The 25,253-nt window shown below is 45.0% G+C and overlaps 2 protein-coding genes and 1 long non-coding RNA gene across 5 annotated transcripts in view; 2 read left to right on the top strand and 1 right to left on the bottom strand.

Annotated features, from left to right (window-relative positions):
- Positions 1–9,159, bottom strand: part of LOC308475061 (maestro heat-like repeat-containing protein family member 7) — a 63,928-nt gene extending 54,769 nt beyond the window's left edge. For 2 of the 3 annotated variants that reach the window (XM_081001839.1, XM_081001841.1), the window contains exon 1: positions 350–476. The gene's annotated coding sequence lies outside the window, so the exon portion shown is untranslated. Of the gene's footprint in view, positions 1–349; positions 477–8,994 lie in introns of those variants that run through there. The other variant, XM_081001840.1, reaches the window with a different exon arrangement.
- LOC308475462 lies at positions 519–6,136 on the top strand. Its single transcript, XR_013985221.1, has 2 exons — positions 519–614; positions 5,541–6,136. It is a non-coding gene; the product is annotated as an uncharacterized lncRNA (long non-coding RNA).
- Positions 9,160–9,399: 240 nt separating the features above from the next.
- Positions 9,400–25,253, top strand: part of PGM2L1 (phosphoglucomutase 2 like 1) — a 40,035-nt gene continuing 24,181 nt past the window's right edge. The window contains exons 1-2 of the mRNA XM_081002136.1: positions 9,400–10,127; positions 22,462–22,629. Of these exons, the coding sequence (XP_080858262.1) occupies positions 10,017–10,127; positions 22,462–22,629 (279 nt within the window). The 5' untranslated portion in view covers positions 9,400–10,016. The remainder of the gene's footprint in view (positions 10,128–22,461; positions 22,630–25,253) is intronic.

Here is a 25,253-nt window from a genome sequence, read left to right as displayed (position 1 = left end):
CTGCATCTGAAATATGGATGCTGCTGGCGAGCTGGTGGTGGTGCAAATCAAGAGGGTAAAATAATGATTCCATCATTATTTAGAATCATAGAATCATAGAGTTGGAATCATAGAATCATAGAGTTGCAATGGAACCCCATTCCAACCTCCTTGTAATGCAGGAATCTCAGCTAAAGCATCCATGACAGATGGCCCTCCAACCTCTGCCTGGAAACCTCCAGGGAAGGAGAGGGTCTTAATTTATCTGTGTTGTAGATGCACTGTGTGACTTCACCTTTCCTAACAAACTGAGATGATGCAAGCAGCTTATTCCTCCGGAAAAAAAGGACCACAGATCTGTAGCACTTACTGTCTGGCTGAGAGTAGATTTGATCTTCGGTTCACTCCAGGCAAGCAGCTCAAGAGGCAAAACTCAGCCTTACATCGCAACAAGGGCAACTAGTGCTGGGGAGGAGATTCACTGGGTGGAGGGTTTACACTGCAGCTGGATGGGGTCACCCGGGAAACCGCAGGGCAGAGTTGCTATGAAAACACACAGGTAATAAAGGGTGGACCAAGGTGACCCGGCGATGTGGTCCCTGGGCTCACGAAGCTTTTCTCAATGTTGAGTTCAGGTGAGTTTATAAAATTAGGGATGGATTGGAGAAAGGGGATAGAGAAAAGGTTTTCCTCCCTCTCTCATCATGCTACAACTCATGGTCGGAAGATTTCAGGGCAGATAAAAGAAAGTACTACTGTACTTGTTAAACCACGGGTAGGCAAACTAAGGCCCGGGGGCCGGATGCGGCCCAATCGCCTTCTAAATCTGGCCCGCAGACGGTCCGGGAATCAGCATGTTTTTACATGAGTAGAATGTGCCCTTTTATTTAAAATGCTTCTCTGGGTTATTTGTAAGGCCTGCCTGGTGTTTTTACATGAGCAGAATGTGTGCTTTTAGGGACCGAGCAACGGGAGCTCACCCTGTTGTGGGGATTCGAACCGCCAACCTTCTGGTTGACAAGTCCTAGGCTCTGTGGTTTAACCCAGAGCGCCACCCGTGTCCCATTGATGACAGAGCATGATGCAAATATGCAGCAAAAGAAAAAGTAAATCTGTTCTATTCAGGTTGAAAGTATGGACCCGGTAAGGTATACCGTGGCTGGAAGCAGCTTTGGGGACCCAAACATGGGACCTAGGGAAGGAAACATGTCGTCAGGAGAAGGGTGATGCCTCTGTTGCATTGATGATGATAAAGTGGTGGGACAGAGAGCCAGCAAAACCTTTGCAAATTCTGCTAAGGCCACATCTGACTTTGCATTCAATGAAACCGGGGAGAGATTTTTACCATTGTGATCAAGGAACAGCAGAGTCAACCTGAATGGGGGATGACATCACCGGCAGCCAATCAGAGGGACGCTGCAGAATTCCAAAGCATCGCCCCACCATCTCCATAGCAAGGCTTTTGCTACAGAACGGGCTTCCCCAACCTGGTGCCCGCTGGAGGTTAGGGACTATGACTCCCCGGCAGAGCTGCCAGCCTGGCGTTGATCTCGTGGGCATCCAACAAAGCGGAAGGCTGGAAGATTCAGAGCAGATAAAAAGGACTCCTTCGCATCGTGCGTAGTTATACTGTGCAACTCAGGAGGGAAATCCAGTTCAAATTTTCAAACTTTTATTGGCATATATACAAGATTCCAGGAGGGTTCAGCTCAATAAAAACACTCATCAAAAACCTGCATCTAACACTTAAGTTGTATATTAACATTCACGAATCCTCGTCGCATGTTGCTTAAACCTGGCTGCTATCTCCATCTTATCCCGGTACGCAGGTTGAGACCCTCCCTGCCCTGCAGACTGTCTCGCCAGAGTGGTGCATGCTCTAGTTATCTCTCACTTGGACTACTGCAATGCGCTCTATGTGGGGCTACCTTTGAAGGTGACCCAGAAACTACAACTAATCCAGAATGCGGCAGCTAGACGGGTGACTGGGAGCAGCCGCTGAGACCATATAACACCTGTCTTGAAAGACCTACACTGGCTCCCAGTACATTTCTGAGCACAATTCAAAGTGTTGGTGCTGACCTTGAAAGCCCTAAACAGCCTTGGTCCAGTATACCTGAAGGAGCGTCTCCATCCCCATCATCCAGCCAGTACACTGTGGTCCAGCACCGAGGGCCTTCTGGCAGTTCCCTCATTGCGAGAAGTGAGGTTACAGGGAACCAGGCAGAGGGCCTTCTCGGTAGTGGCTCCCGCCCTGTGGAACACCCTCCCACCAGATGTCAAAGAGAACAACAACTACCAGACTTTTAGACGACATCTGAAGGCAGCCCTGTTTAGGGAAGTTTTTAATGTTTAATAGGTTATTGTATTTTAGTGTTCTGTTGGAAGCCGCCCAAAGTGGGAAACCCAGCCAGATGGGCGGGGTATAAATAATAAATTGTTATTGTTATTGTTATTGTTATGTTGGACTAGATGGGCCATTGGCTGGATCCAGCTGGCCTCTTCTTACATTCTTAACCTTTGGGTTGAATGGGACAAAAACGCTCAGCTGCTTTGACCCCAGGTCAGACAAGAAACTCAGCTCAGGACCAAGCCACTTCACTTTTGTTTTTTTTAAAGCTTTTTATTGGTGTTTCATTTAATACAAACAAACAAAATACAGTAAAATTCAACAGTCATTTACCCACATTCTTTCCCCACACTCTGCTGAGCATTGACTTCCTTCCCTCCCCTCAACAGGTTTTCTTATGTCAGCTACTTTTCCACAGTTTCTTATTGTATGCAATCCTATCTACGTCATAAGATTTATTTCAGTCCTGCCAGAGTCTTCAAATTTCTACAATTATTATTTATGGACTTCATAAATTTACTCCAATCTTTTTGGAATTTTGTTTCCTCCTGATTTCTGGTTCTACAGGTCAGTTTTGCTAGTTCTGTATAATCAACCATCTTCGTCTGCCACTCCTCTATTGTTGGTAATTCTAGTACTTTCCATTTTTGGGCTAAGAAAGTTCTGGCAGCAGTCGTAGCATACATAAATGACCTTTGATCTGCTTTTTCTATTTCCTCTCCCATCAAGCCTAGCGAGAAAGCTTCCGGCTTTTTCGGGAAAGTGTATTTAAATATCTTTTTTAATTCGTTATAAATCAGTTCCCAAAACTGTTTCATTTTCTCACACGTCCACCACATGTGGTAAAAATCTCCATCTTTATCTTTGCATTTCCAACATGTCTTACTACTAATCCTGTACATTCTCGCCGCTTCACTTCTTCGCATAGCTGTCAACTTACAGATTTGAAAATAAGGGACCAGCAGCCTCGGAAATAAGGGATCAGCAGCCAAAATAAGGGATTTTTTGAGCACAGGTATGTTCAACTTCTGAGCCCCTCCGAACCAAAGGCAGAAAGCCCAGCCAGCAGCCAAACAAAGCCTCAAGCGGTGGTTCCCACAGCGTAGCAACCCGGCAAAGGGGTTGCAGCAAGGAAAACCACCGTCACCTCTCCGCTGGGAAGCGCTGAGCAAAGCCGAGTCCCCAGGCAACGCGTCCGATTTGATCGGCACAAGGCATGCAAGCTCCACCCCCCAGTCATTATTAGACTCTTTATTGGGTGAGCAATGCAGCCAAGCAACACATTTGGAGCCTCCCTCCTCCCTGGCCGCCAGGGAGGGAGGGAGAGGAGCTGCTTCCTTTGAAACCCGGGAAATTAAGGGACATGATCAATAAGGGACAGCAGCGGGACACGGCGCTGGGATAAGGGAGTTTCCCGCCAAATAAGGGACGGTTGACAGCTATGCTTCTTTGTTGCTCTTCCTGCAGTGAGCCAGCATTGAAGATGCTTTCATTTAAAAAAACCCCAAGTTTAAGGTTTGCCAGAGGTTGGGAGTGAACACCCACACACATACCAGCTTAACAGGGACAAAGCGAAACATCCAGCCCCCAGGGTATCAGTGCCTCGTAATCTGAGACGTCCAGATAAAGCAGGACAGTATTGCTGTTAAATAAGTAATGATCAGACGAAAGGTGTCCTGGAAAAAGGAGATTGATCTGTGTGCGCAGCTGGTCTTCTGGAGAGCCACCAAGGTCACCTTGCATGACCCTGAAAGGCTGATGCAATGTAAGAACCTAAGAATGCAAGAGTCTTGCTGGATCCATATAGGTCCATATGAGGTCCATATAGTTCAGCATCCTGGTCTTATCTCAGGGACCAACCACATGCTCCAATGGGATGCCATTTGAGATTCCCAGCAAGTGGTATTCGGAAGCATATTGCCTCATACAGCGGAGGTCCAACACTGGATAGAGACAGAGGCTTAAAACCCCCAGCCCTTCGCACTAGGTTCTGTGATAAGAATTTTAAGGTCTTAAGGTAAAGGGACCCCTGACCATTAGGTCCAGTCGTGACCGACTCTGGGGTTGTGGCACTCATCTCGCTTTATTGGCTGAGGGAGCCGGCGTACAGCTTCCGGGTCATGTGGCCAGCATGACTAAGCCGCTTCTGGCGAACCAGAGCAACGCATGGAAACGCCGTTTACCTTCCCGCTGGAGTGGTACCTATTTATCTACGTGCACTTTGACATGCTTTCAAACTGCTAGGTTGGCAGAGCTGGGACCGAGCAACGGGAGCTCAACCGCCGACCTTCTGATCGGCAAGTCCTAGGCTCTGTGGTTTAATCCACAGCGCCACCTGCGTCCCTTAGATATGTAATAAATGTTCATAAATGTACCAAGCAAACACATACATAACTATATAAACCACATGTCTGAAAACCCCACGGAAAAAAGTCCTGAACAAATTGACCTCAATTATTTCTCTGTAAAGTCAAAGTGGGAAACCTCCCCATTGTCTTTTTCCTTCACAAATCGTGTCTTAAGGGCACATTTAAGATATGAATAGGGTGTGAGCCTGTGACCTGGCCCAGGAACTAAGTATTTATCATTACAAAAGACTGGCCAGGCTCCCCAGGCAATCCAATCAAGTGACCATTAAACAGGTAACCTGGCAGAAAGGAGGCAAACAAACCACTCAGATTTTTGCTGTAGACCGCCCCTTCTGTGATGTATGTATGATGTATGGAGGGGTGGTCTTGAGCTCCAGGGCAGGGACTTTAAAATGTCTATATAAGGCCTTGTGCGCCATTGTTCTGGGTTCCTCCTCCCTCCTGTGTGTGGTGAGGACCCTGTTGCAACAGATCAATAAAGATCAGGCTTACTAGCTGCTTTGCTTCTCAATATTCTCTGGTTTGCCTCCGTTATCTTCTACCAATAGGGAACCTACGTAAGGACTCTATAAATGTATCATCCAATTTAGTCCCCAGTAAGCACACAGGTTTGCATTGTGCAATTAAGGGTTTACACAAAAGGAAGTCCTGCTAGGCCATTGGGGCTTCTTCTCAGGAAAGCAGGTTTAGGAGTTCAGTCACCATCTGCTCGTGAGACACACTTTTCTTTAGGGTTTCACTCGTTCCAAAACTAAACACATTTAAGCAATTTTATGATAACGTGGCTCGTATTGATAAACAGCAAAACGATGGCATCTGATTAAATGTAATTTAATTTACAGATGAAAGCTGCACCCATCTGAAAATCAGTGAAACCTCTTTACAGATATGAAAAGAGCGAAAGGGATGAAGAGCAATTACGCCAAGTCCTGTGCAGGATAAAATTCCATCATCTGTCACCCCTGATTTGTGACCATCATTTTTGTGTTTATACAAAAGCAGGATTTATGAGGGTCCGGACCCACTACTTGTGTTTCTGGGGGAGATGGGCATGCACTGCGTTAGGGGTGGGGTGCCCCTCCAGCACCCAGAGACACGCAAACAGCTCCATCGCCACAGCCTTCCTGCCCAGATGATCCAGATTTCTCTGCAGTGCCTGTGGTCACCATGGCAACAGAAGACTTGATAATGCATTCAGGGATGCCTTTGCTTCCTTCTCTAGCAGCAGGCTTTAAGGGGAAGGCCAGCCTCCAGACATACTGTGAAAATTCCTTTATTTGAGCTTTTGAGTCAGACTCCAGCCTCAGAACATATTTCAGATATCTAAGTTCCATGCACATCTTCTGTATATTGGGGCAGCCCCTCCCCACCCTGTACATCAAGCCTCCCCGTTTTTGTCTTTGAAGGACGTCTTATTAAAGTGCTGATATTTGTTTTACACATGTAATTGGGGTTATTATTTTTTAATTGTGTTCTTTAAATTTCCCCTGAGACCCCGTCCTCCAAAATACATTATGAAAACCTATCTTCCATTACATACACCACAACTTTATACATCTGTAAAACACGTTCTTAATAAGGGATCCACAAATTGGTCTAAACTTTTGGAATTCGTCTTTGAGTTTTCTGTGGGGGGGGGGCAGATGTGTTTACATGAAACCTGGATTTCTGAAGGGTACAGTTTGCTTGTGGGCAGTTCTCACCTGGTTGAACTCGACAGGGCATTGGCTTGATCCAGCAGCCTCTTATATTTTTAAATGCCTTCTCCTGGGTGAAACTATTGGTCTCTCAAAGCTGCTGTTGTTTACCCTAATTGAAGCCTACAGTTCAAGATGTCTGGCAAAGAACCAGGACTGATCTCTTTGCGGGCTTTGCCCTAGAAGAACTAGACAGCAGGATAAGTCTATCTATGGCTACTAATATTGCCAGGATGGCTAGATGCTTCTTCCATGGAATGAGGCAGTAACGCTTCTGAATAACACTTGCTGGAAGCTGATGGAGAAGAGAGTGGTCTTGTGCTCTGCTTGCGGGTTTCCTTTTGAGGTATCTGGCCTGATCTAGCAGGGCTTTGCATTCATAAGATTCTCCCAATACCAGAGAGAAAAATCTCACAAGGGGGGACTTTGGGCCAGTCATTGCCTTTCAGCCTAACTGGTGGCACTGTGGTTTAAACCACTGAGCCTCTTGGGCTTGCTGATCGGAAGGTCAGTGGTTCGAATCCCCACGATGGGATAAGCTCCCATTGTTCTGTCCCAGCTCCTGCCAACCTAGCAGTTCAAAAGCACGCCAGTGCAAGTAGATAAATAGGTACCGCTCTGGCGGGAAGGTAAATGCCGTTTCCGTGCACTCTGGTTTCTGTCACGGTGTCCCGTTGCACCAGAAGCAGTTTAGTCCTGCTGGCCACATGACCCAGAAAGCTATCTGCGGACAAACGCCGGCTCCCTCAGCCTGAAAGCGAGGTGTGTGCCACAACCCCATAGTTGCCTTTGACTGGACTTAACTGTCCAGGGGTCCTTTACATTTACCTTACCTCACAGCATTGTTGTGGGCATTAAATAAGGGAGAGAACCAGGTACACCAGCTCCTTGCTGGAAACGGTGAGATATAAAATAAATAAATGCAATTTACATCCAGGTGCAATTTACCGTATTTTTTGCACCATAACACTCACTTTTTTCCTCCTAGAAAGTAAGGGGAAATGTCTATGCGTGTTATGGAGGAAATGCCTACGGGTGGCATGCCTACGGATTTTCCTCCTCTAAAACCTATGTGCGTGTTATGGTCGGGTGCGTGTTATAGAGCGAAAAATACGGTAATTTTAGACTCCATACTATTGAATGAATAGGTTCCGTTTGCTAAACTCATTTTGTTCCAGAAGCTAGTTCGGAAGTGGGAGATAGCAAGGAAAATGAAGGCAACGCAGGGCAGAGGCGGAAGAATCTCCAGTGCCGGTATCTAACCAGGGCTGTGTGACGACAGAAAAGAGTTATTATGAGAAATCCATTATTAAGCCGCACGGCAGTGAGATGCTTTCACTGGAACAACAAGCCACTTAACGGACTTGCAGTTTCCCTTTCCCCCTCCTGGCAATGGTTGCTGCTCGTTTTGAATGCAAAACAGGTAATTAAAAAGGGGGGGCGTGATAAGAGATGCCTGGTGGCAGTGGCAGGCGGTGGGAATCCCTGCGATAGTTTCCAGATGCAGCCTGCACTGCATGCGAAGAATCCTTAGAAGCATGCAAGCTCCTTCTTCAGGATACGCAGTCAGCCCGGACAGCTCAGTGGGTTGCAGCATGCTGCTGATGACGCCAAGATTACAGGTTTGATTCTCTGTGACTGCATATTGAACCTCAGGGTCCCTTCCAGCCAGTGCCGGAGTTACGTATAAGTTAAACAAGCTAGACAAACCTAGACAGCATCTTAAAAAGCAGAGACATCACCTTGTCAACAAAGGTCCGTATAGTTAAAGCTCTGGTTTCCCCAGTAGTGATGTATGGAAGTGAGAGCTGGACCATAAAGAAGGCTGATTGCCGAAGAATGGATGCTTTTGAATTCTGGTGCTGGAGGAGACTCTTGAGAGTCCCATGGACTGCAAGAAGATCAAACCTCTCCATTCTGAAGGAAATCAGCCCTGAGTGCTCACTAGAAGGACAGATCGTGAAGCTGAGGCTCCATTACTTTGGCCATGTCACGAGAAGACTCCCTGGAAAAGACCCTGATGTTGGGAAAGATGGAGGGCACAAGGAGAAGGGGACGGCAGAGGACGAGATGGTTGGACAGTGTTCTCGAAGCTACCAGCATGAGTTTGACCAAACTGCGGGAGGCAGTGGAAGACAGGAGTGCCTGGCGTGCTCTGGTCCAGGGGGTCACAAAGAGTCGGACACGACTAAACGACTAAACAACAACAAAACAAGCTATAGCTTAGGGCCCCACTCTCTTGAGGGGTCAAAAAAAAATGTAAAGGAAAAAAGCAACTGGATGTACATTTCCAAAATATAAGATAACAAACAAATAAAATAAAACCTACATACAGCAACAGTGCTTTGTGTTGTGTAGGCTCCTGTGATGGAAGTCATGGGCCCCACCTGCTAGCCTGCTCCCTAAAATATCCCTGGTTTGCTCCTTTCTATATATAGGGTGCCTACATTCTGCATGGACTGGTTGCAAGGCAACATGTGCAAATGGCTTTAGATACTTATGAGGTCCATAAATTACCATATAACATATATTCAACACGAAAAACAGTGTCCATTTGTTGTTGACAACAGACAGCTGGGCATATAACGGGCCCCATTACCTTCAGGAGCTTAGGGCCTCATCAAACCTAAATCTGGCCCCGCTTCCAGCTCTACAATTCGACATTTCTCAAGGGAACGTGTCGGGGACGACAACGCCCCCAAGCGGGAGAGAGCGAAAAGAGCGAGAAAACTACACGCCCCATCAGCCCTCGGGACAACCCCGTAGGGAAAGCTGCGCGCGCAACCTAAGCCTGCCGCAGCGCGTTACTCAGCCTGAGGGGCGGGGCTTGGGTGGTTCCCGCCCCGTCCTCCTGCTCCTTATTATTATTAAGGCCGTGCCGTTGGGCGTGTGCGGCCGGCGGTTGAGCGCGGGGGCGGGGCCTGCCGGTTCTTTGGGCGGGGCTTAGCGCGTCTTTTTTCTTATTTACGGCGGGCGCCCGGTGGTCGAGGCAGGCTCGGTGCGCGCGCCTTGGAAGTTCGCGAGCGCGCTCGCTTGCGCGCGCAGCTCCTCTGAGGGGAAACTTGAAGGGGGCGGGGAGCACCTTCTCTGTGAGGGAAAAGTGAGGGGAAGGTCTCCCGCCCTGTGAGGGAAGGGGCTTCTTTTTGCCTGAAAAGTGGGGCGTGAGGGGGGAGGGGTGCCTTTTTTCGACAAAAAAACCCCACCCCAAATATTTGCCGCTCCCGGTGAATCCTCTATGTGCGTGAGAGGAGGGGCTTCCCCCACCCCAAAACCGACTGAGGGCTTATGGGGGGAGATTGACAGGCCCCTCCTCCCTTCCACGCCCCCCCGACCAATTTTGGACCAGCCCTTCCCCCCCGCCGGGTGGGGGCAGTGAGCGCCTCCATGCCCTTGGCTGGGCTGCTGGGCGGTCTCCGTGCCAGCGGCAGCCCCGCCCACCCAGCCGGCCAGCAGGTGGGGTGGGGGCGTGGGAGGGGGCGGGGGTGAGCCTTTGCACACGCATACACACACACACGCGTGTGCCTGCGAGATCGGCGCCCGTCTGCACGCTCGCCCCTCGCTGCATCGCCCGAAGTGCTGCTCCTGCTGCTGCTGGCGCCCACCCGGACCCCTGGGGAGGCGATGGGGGACCACCGAGAGGCCGGCGACGTCAACTCGAACCTGCTCATCACCTTCAGCACGGGGGACCTGCAGCTGGACAAGGCCATCTGGCAGTGGCTGACCTGGGACAAGGTGGGTCGGGCTCTTCTTCCCAATAGCCCCCCACGAAGCCTCCAGGATCTGTTAAGTAGCTGCCAGAGAGAGAGAGAGAGGGCGATACTATACATTTCGCTCCTCGTGCAGTTAAAGGGCTTTGCCAACGCCAGAAATAGGAGTTTGCTGCGCTGGGCACTGCTGGAAAATCGTGCGCACGTTAACGCGCTTGAGAGGCTTGCTGGGGGGTGGGAAGGCTTCGGGGAAACTCACATCTCCCTCCTTTGCAGCGTAGGTGAATTTTCGGCGCTGGCAAGAAATACACCATTATCGATTGCCTTTAATTGTGAATGTGTGATCGAGATCGGTGTGCGTGTTTTCCCTTGCCACTGCCATTTCTCCCCTCTCTCAAAAACGAAGCCCTGCTGCATAACGTTTCGTGCATCTAAAGACTGTAGTCTACAAAAGCTTGCGCCATAATAGATTTGTTAAGTCTTTTAAGTTGCCAAAGACTCTCTGCAAACAACTAACATGGCTACTCATATTTATATTGCGAGGGATTCCTTAGTGTCCAGCAAACCTTTGCATTCATATTCCCTTAAGATAGGGCTCCTGGTCCATGTAATTAGGCATAAGACCATAGTTTAAAATTGGGGTGAAGCCCCTCTCTGAGTAGGAGGCTCATGTGGCTCTGGAAGAAAGAAATTAATGCATCCCCTCACTTCAAAAGAGATGCTTCTCCCTTATTTCAGCACCATGTACTGCTATCCTTAAGCAGTAGTGCTTAATAAACAGTGATGCAATGTAGAGCAGTGACTCATCTATGTTGTAGACAAAGGAAAGTGTTTCTGAGAGCTGGATGTTTTGCACTTTCCTGCTTTGAAATTTCTGTTTTCAGTAGAGGGCAGCTCTGCTATTTTGATTTCATTTTGTTTTTGCAAAGCTGTGCAATTCTAAGACCAAGCTTAAACAACTTTCTTGGCTGGGCTGTTCTGCCGTAAGTGCCCCATAACTTCCTTTGACACTATCATTCTTGGAAAGGTATGACATTGCAGAATACAAATTAATTTGCAAGTCACAATTTGTGTGTTACTGTCTTAAGACACTTCCCTTTTCTCTTTCTCTCTCTTCTTCTTCTTCTTCTTTTTAAACTAGGCAGTGCTGCAAACTGTGTGGCTTTGTTTTGTTGCTTGTTTTGTTTTGCACTGTTCTGCTTCCTCCGGGAAGCTATTTCAGTCTGCCATCAAATTTGCTTTTGTACTTGGTTATCAGTAGCGTGTAGGTCTTTTGGCCAGTTATAGCTGATCTGGTTCCCTGATGTCTTACTCTTCCTCCTCCTGCTTGCTTGATGATGTCATACAGAGTCTGATTAGCATTGTGCAGAGGGAACCTTGTGAAGTGGTCTAGGGGGTGAGAGCTGTCTGAAAGGCAACAATCAGTAATTTGGAAATAGACAGGTTGTTGTTTTTTGAATTCTCAGTCATTAGGAAGGTTCTCTGTAAAATAGCTTTTACATTTAGCACAAAAATAAAACTGAAATATTGGAAAAGAACATGACATCTTGCAGGTGGACTACGGATGTATTTTTTCAAGGGGAAGGAGGACATTTTGGTGTCTGCATTTTTCAAATAAACTCGGGAGACCAACAGTTTCTACATTAATGCAAAAGGGTGATCTTGCCTTACTGCAGATGGGACTGATGTGCATTATCACACTCTAAAATTTAGTGTATAATATGTAAAAGAAGCTTAACGTGTTTTACTGCTTCCAGGTGCTCCATAGTTAGATCCTTAGATGACTATGGTTGTCTATGGGAATTCTAGGCATTTAAAAATGTGCTTCTCCAAACCTTGCATCTCTTTGATGTTTCAACATTTTATTCCATGCTCTTCAGCAGCTTTACATAATTCCACATATTTCAGTTTTTCCCCTCTTGTCACTTCCAGCAGTTAACCTGGGCTTGTGATGTAGATGGCAGCCTACATGGGTCATTGCTTCATTTTGAGCTTAATTGTTCCTTTGTTAATACAAAATCTTACAAAGAGGCAGGTGGCACCTGAGCCCCAGTATGTGACGTCAAAATTGTACCCAAGTACTGCAGCTCTTTTTTCCCCTTTTTGGTAACAATGGCCATACATCAATATTTCATTATCTGTGCAGCTTGCTGATGCTGCAGATTGGCTTGGGGCCTATTTTTAGGAACTGTTGCCTCTGAGGTTGGATGGAGCAAGCAATTAATAATGCATGCCACCAATTGTATAAGTGAGGAAAGTTAGTAAAAAAATAAGCATCCTGCATTTGAAATGTGAAGGATACAGCGGGGGAGGGGGGGAGGCTGTAGTTCAGTGATGGAGGAGATGTTTTGCTTACAGAAAATACCAGGTTGAATCCCTAAAATTTCCAGATTAAAGAAGGGTCAGGTAGCAGGTGATGTGAAATAGCCCTGCCTGCGATGCTGGAAGTCAGAGTAGCTGTTCTGGGCTAGGTGAGTGAATCAACCCAGGATAAGGCAGCTTCCTGTGCTCCTAAATGTACTTACCTGTGCCTTGAAATTACCTTGAGTTACAGGAGATCAGCACATGGCTAGATTCACATCCAATTTAAATTGAAGTACTTTTGCTTAATTGGATCAAGCGGAATAAAGGTGTAACTTTAAAGGTGTAATCATGGTGACCCACATAAGCTCTGTGACATTTCTTATTCAGGCATGAGGTGTAGACTTGGAGCATTACATGATAATTGATATCACATTTGGAGAAATGTCAAAATACTTTTTTGCAACCTATGTCGTCTTATTCTAGAAACAGATGAGCTTGTAGAAATAAAACAAGTTGTGTGCGCGCCTGTTTCTCTCTCTGTGAATGTATGTGAAAGCTAGGCCATGAAATTGGGACTTCTTAGGTAAGATTTAAGTTTTGTTTTAGCAGAAGTGCATGCATAATTCTGGAAATTCACTACTGCTTTGTTATCTTTGGTTTACTGAAAAACTGTCAAACAAAACCAATAATTCAGAAGATAAGTTGATAATGGTTTTATGAAGCTGACAGTAGAATATAAATTTTAACAACAACAACAACAACAACAATATATGGAACATTCCTGTCTCCTTTTTCTTTGGGATTTGACTTCTAGAAATTAGAATCAAGCTCTGTCCAGTATTTGGAAACCTAGAACTATGGTGGGCAGAGTTTATTTACAGGAGTTGTACCACAGATAGCTGACTTGAGTTGCCCAGGTGCTTGGAGCCAGCCTAGAATCTCTGGTTTTCAGGGCCAAACTAAAAGTCACATTATTTATGTTTTTAGCCCTTGAGTGTTTGGGGTTTTAAATATATAAATACAAGTGTCCCCATCTAGACACTGTGGTGGGGACAGTGTGGTGGGGAAGGGAGACTTCAACTTTTTGCTCCTGCCATGGTTTCAATAGGAATCAAGCTGTCTGGACCTGCCATCTACAGCGGGAAGAGAGACTGTTCATGCCCCACACACGCTTACTAAACCATCACCAAATTAGCCTCTAAAGGATTAAAAGATGCTGATAAAATTGGTTCTATTTGGGGCCTTGGTACCTGATGTGTAGCTGGATGCTTGTCTGCAAGACATCCACTCCCAACATTGGAAGAAGGGAATACTGTAACTGTTTTCCCTGTAACATAGTTCCTATTGAGCACAGTGGGACTCAGTTGTGGGTGAACATGCACAGACTTACACAAAACTGATATTTTTGACTTTCACCTTAAAGCGGCTATAACAGATTGATTTGGCTGAATAAGAGCTTGTAGTGTTTTGGTATCTGGGCCTGTCTTCCAGTGAAATAAATATTGCTTTCTTTTAAGAGTGAGGAATAAGAAAAACATGGTTTGAAGACTTGATGATGTTAGAACTTTAAAATGAATTGACAACTAAAAGAGAGAAAACAAAATAATATATTAACTAGTAAGACTAAAACTGCAATTATATTCACACTTTTCAGGGAATAAACTCCATTGATTACAGTGGGATGTATCATTTATCTAGCAAATTGATTGTATATGATATTTTATGGTGTCATAAGCAAAAAGCATGCATAATAAATGTGCATAGTTGATAAGGCTGTAGGTCTTGGAATTAGACCTGCCATGGATAAATTATTTTATAGGATTACATACCTGACAGTCACCTTCAGAGTCATTCCACTGAAATTGATTTATGTGGGTCTCCTGTGAGAATGACCCAATTGGATACCACATACAATGTATTCATATTATTATTTGGATAACTTGAAGTGACTTTTTACCTCCCTACTAAAGCCCATACAAGGCCTGGTTCTTAATGGAAACTTGTAAGGAATGAAGTTCATGCGTGTATTTATTTTGGCACATCAGTTAACAGACTGTAGATTGCTTCTACGCAAGCTCTTTGAAGCCTCGCTCAAGTGATCCTGGATTTCATCTTTGGCATGTTGATTTCTGCGCCAGGGTCTGATCCAGGTGAGCAAGCCACTAAAATGTAGACTTAATGCAACTGAATTCACTTCGCCTCAGGCAGCTGCATTTTGAAGATCTTAATTGCTGCCACAATTCACTGGGAATGTCAGGGGAATTATGAAGTAGGAATGTATGGCAGGGAACCTTTTTTTTGCCAGAATTTTGGTAAATTATTGTGTATTGTGAACCACTGCGGGCACAGTTTCTTGTGGAAAGCGGCATATAATTAAACTGAAGCTTAATGTACTGCGTCCATGAAGACAGTAAAACTGCTGCTTCCTTGTAACTTCATGCTGGCCTAGTATTTTGTCATATTTAATGAGCCATAGTTAGGAGGAGGTGAATATAATTTACAGTACATCAAATTCTTAGGCTTATAGGTTTATGGATAGTTGGGCAGGGATGTCTGCGCTGATAAGTCACGAACACTCTGTAAAGGGGATTAGTCCTATAGGGGACTGGCCATGAATTTAGATAAGACAAATATAAATCTATATACAGTGGTACCTCGGGTTAAGAACTTAATTCGTTCTGGAGGTCCGTTCTTAACCTGAAACTGTTCTTAACCTGAGGTACCACTTTAGCTAATGGGGCCTCCCGCTGCTGCCGCTCGATTTCTGTTCTCATCCTGAAGCAAAGTTCTTAACCCGAAGTACTATTTCTGGGTTAACGGAGTCTGTAACCTGAAGCATCTGTAACCTGAGGTACCACTGTAAAGGTTTTAGGAAACAACAATATGAATCACATCAGGATTGTCTACAGTGTAAGAGCTTAATCCCTTGTTTTACAGCAGGGCTCTCTTTGCTTGGCTCCTATCTCAGGCTTTTGATTCTGCACCCATTATGGAAACTTTTCAAATTGTGGAAAAACACAGATCTGCCTCATCTTTATCAGCTCGCTCTTCTCAGTGGAACATAGGAACATAGGAAGCAGCCCTATACAATATTCAGTCCATCTAGTTCCACGTTGTCTACTCTGATTGACAGTGGCTTTTTAGGGTTTCTAGCAGGCAGGCATCTCTCCCAACCTTACCTGAAGATACCAGGGATTGAACCTGGGACCTTCTGCAGGCAAAACAGAAATGCTCTACTACTGAGCTACTGCCCTTGGAATTTTGCACAAATGAGATCACTTCTCAGTTTTAAAAATATACAAAAAATGTACTCTTGTGAAGCTGACCATTTGAGATATGTGCGTAACTGCAGCTTGTTCTCTGGTGTTATAAAGAAGATACTTAAATGTGTCTCAGATTACACTAAACGACTTTCTTCATTTGGTTTGTATTGTGAATGTCCGATTTCTGTTGAAGATGGTGGTGTGTAGAGCAAAGAGTTATGCTGGAGCTTGGTGAATCAGTATTGTGCATGCTCAGGTGCTGTGTTGCTGTGAAAATAACAGCCTAGGGGTGTAAGATCTAATCTGGCTTGCTCAGTAAAACTTCCAGCATAGCGTGCAGGGTGCAGAAGGACTGGTTAGAGAATAGGGATGCAATTTTACAGTGTGAAAAACTCTACACCATTTTAACTGGCGGTGTGGGTTTTCCAGAAAAATATGTTATGGTAATTTTGCATAGGAACCCTTTCACTGGAAAAAAATTCTGATACTCTTGTTTATTTTACTTGTATTTAGTGAACAGTGCTAAAAACCTTGAACCTGCCAAGCTTTCCTAATAGTGTCTTTGCATTTGGCATCCATTCATGGTTAAAGCTGAACTTATTAATGGAAAATTTTCTGCAGAAAAAATAAGCACTGGAAAACTCCACATCTTGGAAAACCTTCCGCCCACATCACTAAATTTCACGTAGAAATAATTCTCATCTTTCAAAGATATACCCATTCAATTGAATTAGGCTTACTTTCATATCTTTCAGGTCTTTTTAAGATTAACGTGTGCTAATTTTATTTTGGGTATGCATGCTGATTTAGAAAGTATGGCTATACCTAAATAAAATGTTATGGGCAAGATGATAATGGGAGTGGGATGGGGCTTATTGTTTTTTGAAATTTTTATTATGATGTATTTTGTGTTCTCATTTTGTATTATAATGTTGTGAACCATCCTGTGATTTTTGGATAAAGGGTGGTATACATATTTAATTCATCATCATCATCACCATCACATATATTTTGTTTGGCTGTTTCAGGTCAAAACTTGAATTGCTTTGATCTTAAGCAATCCAACCTGTTGCTGGATGGTGGAAGAGGCCAGAGAGCATATCTGCACCATTTGTCTTGCTCTGAAAAGCAGCATCATGACTCCCTAGAAGGGAGGATCAGTCCCAGCCCCTTTATTGGTTCTTCAGCCTCCCGTCCTTTTGTCCTTGCATTGGTTCCAGGGCTTACTGACTATAGTAGGTGCTCCAGGTGGGGCAGCCCTTTGAAACATTCTGCATATTTCAGCTGGTGCAGAATGCTTCAGCCTGCCTCCTGGGTGTGGGGAGATGGGGTCATATTCAGCCACACACAGTGGGAGGCAGCTGTTCTGCTTGTAGTTGTGCGCCAGGTTCAGTTGCCATCCTGGGCTCCTTTGGGACGAAGGGCAGGATATAAACTTAGAATGCGATTCAGCTAAGTTTTACTCAGACCCATTGAAATTAATGGGCCTAACTTAGTCGTGTCCATTTAACTGAGTCTACTCTGGTTAACTTCTGCCAACCTAGCAGTTCGAAAGCACGTCAAAGTGCAAGTAGATAAATAGGTACCGCTCCGGCGGGAAGGTAAACAGCGTTTACGTGCACTGCTCTGGTTCGCCAGAAGCAGCTTAGTCATGCTGGCCACATGACCCGGAAGTTGTATGCCAGCTCCCTCGGCCAATAAAGCAAGATGAGTGCCACAACCCCAGAGTTGGTCACGACTGGACCTAATGGTCAGGGGTCCCTATACCTTTACCTTTACTCTGATTAAAGCTTTGCTGAATACCTTGCTTAATAAATTTAAAAAATAGTAGGAGAGGTGGTGTTGGTCTTTAATTTTCTTTGCATTCTGGTGCTCGCCTCCTCCTCTCTTCTTTCCAGAGGAGAGATGACAGTAAATCATCAAGTTGGTTCTTGGAAAAGCAGAAGAAACCTGTTCCTTTGGCTTTCGAAAGCTTGCGCTGGTGCTGTTCCTTTGCATGCCTAGAGGATATTGCATTGTGTGTGTGCCTCTTTTACCGTTTTATATTTGTCAGAGTTTAATTGTTGTAGTCTTGTGTCTGACAAATCAGGAGAGGTGAGCTATGAAGGGTTGTATCAAACAACCTTGTTCAGTTGACAGGTTTCTGTCATCGGAATGGGGAAGGAAATAATTTTCAGCAATTCCCCTCCTCTCCTTCCTAAAATTGTCTGGAGGGTTCCAGAATGCGGGGGGGGGGGGGGGGGGCAGCAGCGAGAGGGAGAATTGCTGGAAATTTCTTCCCTCCCTGGAAGGCAGAATCGTTGGATGCAACCCAAATAGATAAAATAAAAAGCATGCTTATAATTTGTACCTGGGGAAAAAAGCAAGTAGTTTCTAGCTACTAGTGAGCACTATGGGAAAGTGTGTGTAGTATGTTGTCTTTTTCTTCTCCTAAGCTGGTGGGGTGGGGTGTTTGAAGAGTTTGCTAGAGTTCCACTGTCTGATATGGTTGCCGTAGGAAGAAAGTGACCACTCTACACATTTTCAATAGCCTTTCATTACCCAGCCTTCCCTCTCCTTGCCATGACCTGTCATTACAGAGTTGCAAGTTGAGATGCAAAGAGTGGGTGGGGCAGGGGAGAATAGTTAAAATGCAGCAATAAGACAGCTCTGAATTTAATGGAATATTGTGCTTGAAGAGCAAGTATTTTACATTGCAATAAATAAATAAAATAATATATTTATGAAAAGCAATAAATAAATATTTTTTAAAATGCGCTCTTTTTCCAGAAAGACAACTTTGTGACATCAGTTGCAAATGGGTTTTGCGCCCACTTAAAATTTTCTGTTTCTTCAACAAAAAGTAGTGGACAAATTTTGACTAAGCAAACTTCAAATCGTCCTTGGCTAAACTCTTTACTAACCCTGCCAGCAGATCCAGTCAAGGTTTGTAAAACAGTGCTAGTACAAGGAGTTATACTGAGTGACCGTTACAGCTCCCCTCTCGATGCGCAGCCATGCGTGAGTCTAGCCCTTCATTTCCCTGCAAAAGAAAATGCAAAATGGCATTTATCAATAAATGCTTACCTTCCATTGAGTGTTATTTAGAGATATAAATGTACAGGATGGGATTCACCTATCAAATCCCATCAGCAAAAACCCTGTGCAAGGACATAAGCTTGTGCAATGGTGCTGTCCCTGCCCTCCTCCCCCCATGTGCCCCCAAAACAGCAGGAGGGGGTTGGGAGAACCCCCAGAACAGTGCGTGGGGGCTGGTGGAGAGGGGGGTCATTCTGTCTGGCAAGCTGCAATGCCTGCACAAACAACATTCGTCATAACATGAATTCCACTCACAGTTTCTACCTCCTTTTCATTTTATTTCTCATTCTATGATATTTAATTTATTTTTCCTATCCTCCTGTTTTACAAATAGAGTTCAGAGCCAAAATTAGACCTGGTGTTGTTTGTAGAAGAGATAGTTGGGGATGCAAGGTTCTGTTTTTCCAGGCCACGGTGGTGAAAGGAGCATTAATTCCTAGAAAATAGTAGAGTTCAACCAAGGTTAATTTCCCACAGTCTATGAATCATCCCTCTGCTTTGTTCATTATTTGCAATCGCTCACATCTTACCCTTTCGGCAAGATTCAATTCCCCACCCCATTTGTGCAGAAAGAAGTATAATAATAGTGGCACTACGTCTCTGCCTAACCAATTCCGAGGCCCTCTAATTGGTGGGGAGAGCAGCTGGCGCTGGGCCTAAGCAACATCCTGGTCCATTTTCAGCAGCTTCTGCCCCTTTTGTCTTGCTGATGGAGTGGAGTGGGATGAAGCTACAGCACTGGAGAACAGCCACCCGCAGCAGATGCGCAAAGCAGGAGCTGCTCAGGAGTCGGCAGTCGGGGAGTGTGGTAGCAGGAATGGCTTTGCTGCTGCCCTATATTCATTGCCATGGAGCCAGCTGCATTTGTTATTGATTGATTTATTCTAAAAATAATAAAATTGCAGCCCCTGCATTATGCAGCTGTAGAATGGCTGAATGCCTGCAACCCTGATCAGAGCCAAGTCATTGGCTTGAAGCCCTGCAAAAGCTGGCCGCCAGGTGCCAGTGGCATAGAACATCTGTCGATAAATGAATGGAAACTGATAGAAACAGTTTTGAATCAGGGGAACTTGGGTTATAATGCTGGCAGTAGTGGGGGAGGACTAAATGAAGTGGGTGAGGACTAAAGCAGTCAGTGCATCTGCTCCACCACCCACCAAACGCTCAAGTGTTCCAGAATATGGGTGTGTAATCTGGATGTTGGTAATAATAATAATAATAATAATAATAATAATAATTTATTTATACCCCGCCCATCTGGCTGGGTTTCCCCAGCCACTCTGGGCGACTTCCAACAAAACATTAAAATATAATAACCTATTAAACATTAAAAGCTTCCCTAAACAGGGCTGCCTTCAGATGTCTTCTAAAGGTTTGGTAGTTATTTTTCTCTTTGAAATCTGGTGGGACGGTGTTCCACAGGGCGGGCGCCACTACCGAGAAGGCCCTCTGCCTGGTTCCCTGTAACTTGGCTTCTTGCAGCGAGGGAACCGCCAGAAGGCCCTCAGCGCTGGACCTCAGTGTCCGGGCAGAACGAGACGCTCCTTCACGTATACTGGACTGAGGCCGTTTAGGGCTTTAAAGGTCAGCACCAACACTTTGAACACTTTGATTCTTCGTATCGATTTTTTATTTTTTTGCATTCTATTAAACTCTGTAACTAGTGGCAGGTTGTTATTACAGTGTGTATTTTTGTCTTTATATTGTAAACCGCCTTGATATCTTCAGATGAAGAATAATTAAAAAACAGACACGAAGAACCGTTTGTTGATATTCATTTCCATGGTGCTGCATAGTTGCTTTGGTTTCAACAGGAAATGAAACTTTTTTTAAAGTTTCCCTCTGTGACTCTCAGGACTTTTTTCTGTTGAACTGCTTGCAATGCTAGATCTGGAGACTGAATAACATTAAAACTGCACCATGGGTGTTTTCCTCATTCTGAAATAAATATTATTCAGGCTTCACAAGCTGATTGGTGCCTTGCAGTTGCTGGACCTAGAAGCTGGCTGACCTCTTTGTGGTAAATGTCACCGTTGCTCACTCACCCTTGAGACTTCAGATTCCATTGCCTTTTTTAAACCCCTGCTGAGGAGTCCTGTTTACCCTGCTCACCGTGGAGAATGGCTTCAGAGACATGCATATTGTTGAGCAACTCTATGTTATCAAAAGTAGTTTGGTTTTATTATGTAGTACAAATTGCACTTAAGATCATTCCGTGCTGTCAGCCAGCCAGCTCCAAGTTCTGGCTGAAGCATGAAAGCAATAACTAGCAAAGGTTGCTGTGATTACATATCCACTTCAGAGAGTCTGGCAGAACAAATCTTTGCATATGTGCAAGGCTCCCACAAATCACCTTGGAATTTTCCCCTAATCTCAGAACAGGTTTTGTCTTGTTTTTAGCATTTAGTGAATATGACTGGAATGAGTTGCTGGTGCTTCATACGTGTGCCCTGGGGACACCTGAATGGGAAATAGACATTAAGAAGGTGGGGGAATGGGAATCGGTTAAATGAAGAATTATTATTATTATTATTATTATTATTATTATTATTATTATTATATCACACATTTTCTCCAAAGAGCTCAAGTTGGCATACACACTTTCCCCCCTCTTCTTTTTATTTCACAACAACCCTGTAAGGTAGGTTAAGCTGTAGGACCAGTAACTGGCTGAAAGTCACCCAAGGGGCTTCATTCTCAAGTGGAGATTGAATCCTGGTCTCCCAGGTCTGAGTCTACTCCAGCACTCTAATCACTACTCTACACTGGCTCTTCCTCTAGTTTTTCTTCTTCTTCTCAGGTAAACTTGAATATATTTTTATGGTGCATAACACACCTACACACTATAGCTGACATACTAACCTGTCGCAACACACAGTTTGGAAAGCTCTGAACTAGATCGTCATCCTGCACATAACACAGGCTAGGATGGCAATCTTCTCAGTGGCGTCTGGAGATGCCAGGCATTTGGACCATGTAGTAATTGTTGGGGGCGGGTTGCTACAGATACTATCGCTGCTGCTTATTGTATCTTATTTGATTCTCTGATTTTAATGATATTTTATTGACAAGTGGCTGTTTTGTTGCCTTGTGTTCCATACTGACTAACTGGGCAGCGTACCTACTTATGCTACATGTTCTCTGGCTTGAAAATGTTTCTTGGCACAATTTACATAAGTCTATCTGCTTTGTTTTGTTTTGAAGGGAGTAGATCCTGCATGCTATGAATTGTATGATCTGTTAATGCCCTTGACTCCTTATATCCTAGTGTTCGGACTTTGCAGTCAGCCATGAGGTTTATTAAGATGCTATCTACTGACATCAGCTTGGTTTGGGGTACTTGGGCCACATTTACTCACTTCCCTAGAGGGGTAAAGACATAATCAGATGAAGAACAGCCAGGGTTGATTCACCAAACCTCCCTGTCCACAGCAGCAGAGATTATGCACATACACACACACCCCAGGCTCATGTTGGTGTATAACCATGTCAGGCTGTGTCAAGGCAGCAGGGCACGTGCTCTGTACTTGGCCTGGCTTTGGTGTGCTACTGCAGATTCAGACGTAACAATTGTGGCTTTTGTGTGCTGAAAGGGCTGTGAGACTTAGTCCTCGGATATAACCCAAACATACATGATTTCACGCATCATAAATGCCGTCCGGTTCTGAGTTTTGTGTTTGTAAAACATAACCCTATTGTGTGTTTCATTTGCAGAATCCGAAAACGAAAGAGCAAATTGAAAACTTGCTACGAAATGGGAAGAATAAGGAGCTGCGGGACCGTCTATGCCATCGGCTTACCTTTGGAACTGCCGGGCTCCGCTCTGCCATGGGGGCCGGCTTTTGCTACATCAATGATCTTACTGTGATCCAGTCAACACAGGTGAGTTCCAGGCAACAGTGTGCAGGCAGGAAATCTATGTGCTACTGCCTGTCCCTCTTCTACTCCGAGTAACTTGCAACATTATTTTACAAATACAAACATTTCACTTTCCAGTCCTGAGCCTTTCTGGTGTGTGGTAGTTGCCCCATAGAGTATGGACGCCGTGGAGTCAATTAGTAGAGGAAATGAAAAAATATTGTTATTTATAAAGTGTCACCTGTGTGCACAAGAGGACAGATCCCTGCCCCGAGGAGCTTGCAATCAAATACAGCACAATGGAAACAACGGTGCAGGGAGTGGAGGCATGTGGAGCCCCATGTACAGCTGTTTCAGTGGCACTGGCACATGCTAAGGTATAGTTGCAGAATGAGTTAAAGTAGGGCAAGGAAATAGCAGGTTATAATGAAACCTTCATGGTAGAGGTGGGCCATGAGGGATAGCAAGGAAGAGAGGTGGCATCATATTGGTGTTCTGGGAAGGAGTTCTGAGCAAACAGGGTAGCAAGGGAGAAAGGGCAGAGTCTTTGGAGGGAGCAGACCTCTGGACAGTGGATGGTGAACGAAAGCTTTTTCCAATTGAGTCTGCACAGGGAATTCAGGGGAACAAATTTGCCTGTCTGTTTAGAGCAGTTAGCTAAGGCCAGTCTCTAGCTCTCAACTTAATCTACGTCACAGGGTTATTGTGCAGTTAAAAAGACCAGGTGGAGCAGTCAGTGCCTCCCTGAACTGCCGCCTTATGGTTTTAAAACATTTTTATTCGTTACATTTTTAAAAATCTTCAGTGTCTGTGGTCTGCCAGAATAGCAAGGGTTTTTAAAAAGTGTTTTGAAGATGTGGAAGCACCAAGGCAGTATATTCAGAGGAAACAAAGAGTGGCATCGTGGCTGCCTCACTAGGCAGGAACCCAGTTGTGCAAAGCTGTGCCCCAGGAGCAGAACTACACATCAATGTGGCTCCTCTTTTGGGGGTTTATGTTGGCTTTTCTGAAATTTCAGGAGCTCCAAAAGAGAGCTGTTTCACACAAAAGTCAACTACCTTGCTATATAAATTTGAGCTTCCCGTGTGCATATGGTCAATGTAATTCCCTTTGTTGAACATGAACAAGCTGAAAGCCTTCAACTATAAATGATTGCCGAATTAATATGTGCATATGAGGAGTACCAAAGCACTTTTACAGCAGGGCAGGCTTTAAGGAACTCAACGTGCTCACGGGCCTTGCTCAACTGCTGAGGAAGCAAACAGAGCTTTGTACTTTCTGACCTCTCTGTTTTGTTCACTTTGAAAGTGTTCATGCTGTGACAGCCTGAAGAGCACGTGCCGGCTTTGTGTTTTGGTCTACTGGAAGCACGAGGAACTTTGGATTGGCTGCTAAGTAACAATAAGCATTCTTGGCAGAAGACTTCAGTTCAGATACCAGGAAGTCTCTGCGAACACTGTTGTGCTAGCTTTGCAGGTTATCTCCCTGACTGGTGGTTATTTTCTTCGGTAATGATTTCTTGTTGCATAAGACAGCGTTCTTTGAGAAGTGGGTTAAGGCAGGTTTTCCCCTGAACTTCAAGAGTTCTTGAAAATCCTTGTTTGTCTTCTTCAAGCCCTTTGTTTCAGTTTTATATTTGCATTTTGGTGAAGGCTAAGACTGGGAAATCATTTTGGGAGGCTGCCAGCTATTGCTGGTTTTGGCTAAACTTTTGCATTTTGCATTGACTAGAAAATAAATAAGTACAGGGCTGGTCCAGCTTTGCCATGCCAAATACAGTGGTACCTTGGGTTACATACACTGCAGGTTACAGACTCCGCTAACCCAGAAATAGTACCTCGGGTTAAGAACTTTGCTTCAGGATGAGAACAGAAATTGTGCTCTGGTGGCGCGGCAGCAGCAGCAGCAGGAGGCCCCATTAGCTAAAGTGGTGCTTCAGGTTAAGAACAGTTTCAGGTTAAGAATGGACCTCCGGAACGAAGTACCGTATTTTTCTCTCTATAGGACGCACTTTTTCCCCTCCAAAAATTAAGGGGAAATGTGTGTGTGTCCTATGGAGCGGATGCAGGCTCCTTGGCTTCAATGATAGCAACGCGAATCCTCCGAAGCGCAGAGGGAGCGCTCCCTCCACGCTGTGGAGGCTTCTCGTTGATTTCGCTGAAGCCTGGAGAGCGAGAGGAGTTGGTGCGCACCGACCCCTCTCACTCTCCAGGCTTCAGGAATAGCCACCTGAAGCCTTCGGAGCGCAGCACAAGTTCCCGATACGCTCCGGAGGCTTCAGGTTCCTTTTGCTGAAGCCAGGAGAGGGAGAGCTGCGCAGCGCCCCTTCAGCCAAGTGGGAGGAGAAATGGAAGGGGCTCCGTTTCTCCTGCCACTTCGCTGAAGGGGCGCTGAGCAGAGAGGGGGAGAATTATTTTTTTCTTGTTCTCCCCCTCTAAAACAAGGTGCGTCCTATGGTCCGGTGCGTCCTATAGAGCAAAAAATACCGTAAGTACTTAACCTGATGTACTACTGTACAGGTATACCTTAGATTATTGAATAGAACTATTTGATATAAGTTGTTTATTTTAAAGTTATGTTTTTATTATGACTTTTTTGTATTGGATTAGAGTGTTATAAAACCATCTTTGTTGTCTACTGTATGGTAT

Source organism: Podarcis pityusensis (assembly GCF_964106645.2).
Source record: "Podarcis pityusensis genome assembly, chromosome: 4".
NCBI classification, from domain to species: domain Eukaryota; kingdom Metazoa; phylum Chordata; class Lepidosauria; order Squamata; family Lacertidae; genus Podarcis; species Podarcis pityusensis.
This window is presented reverse-complemented; position numbering and strand designations above follow the sequence as displayed.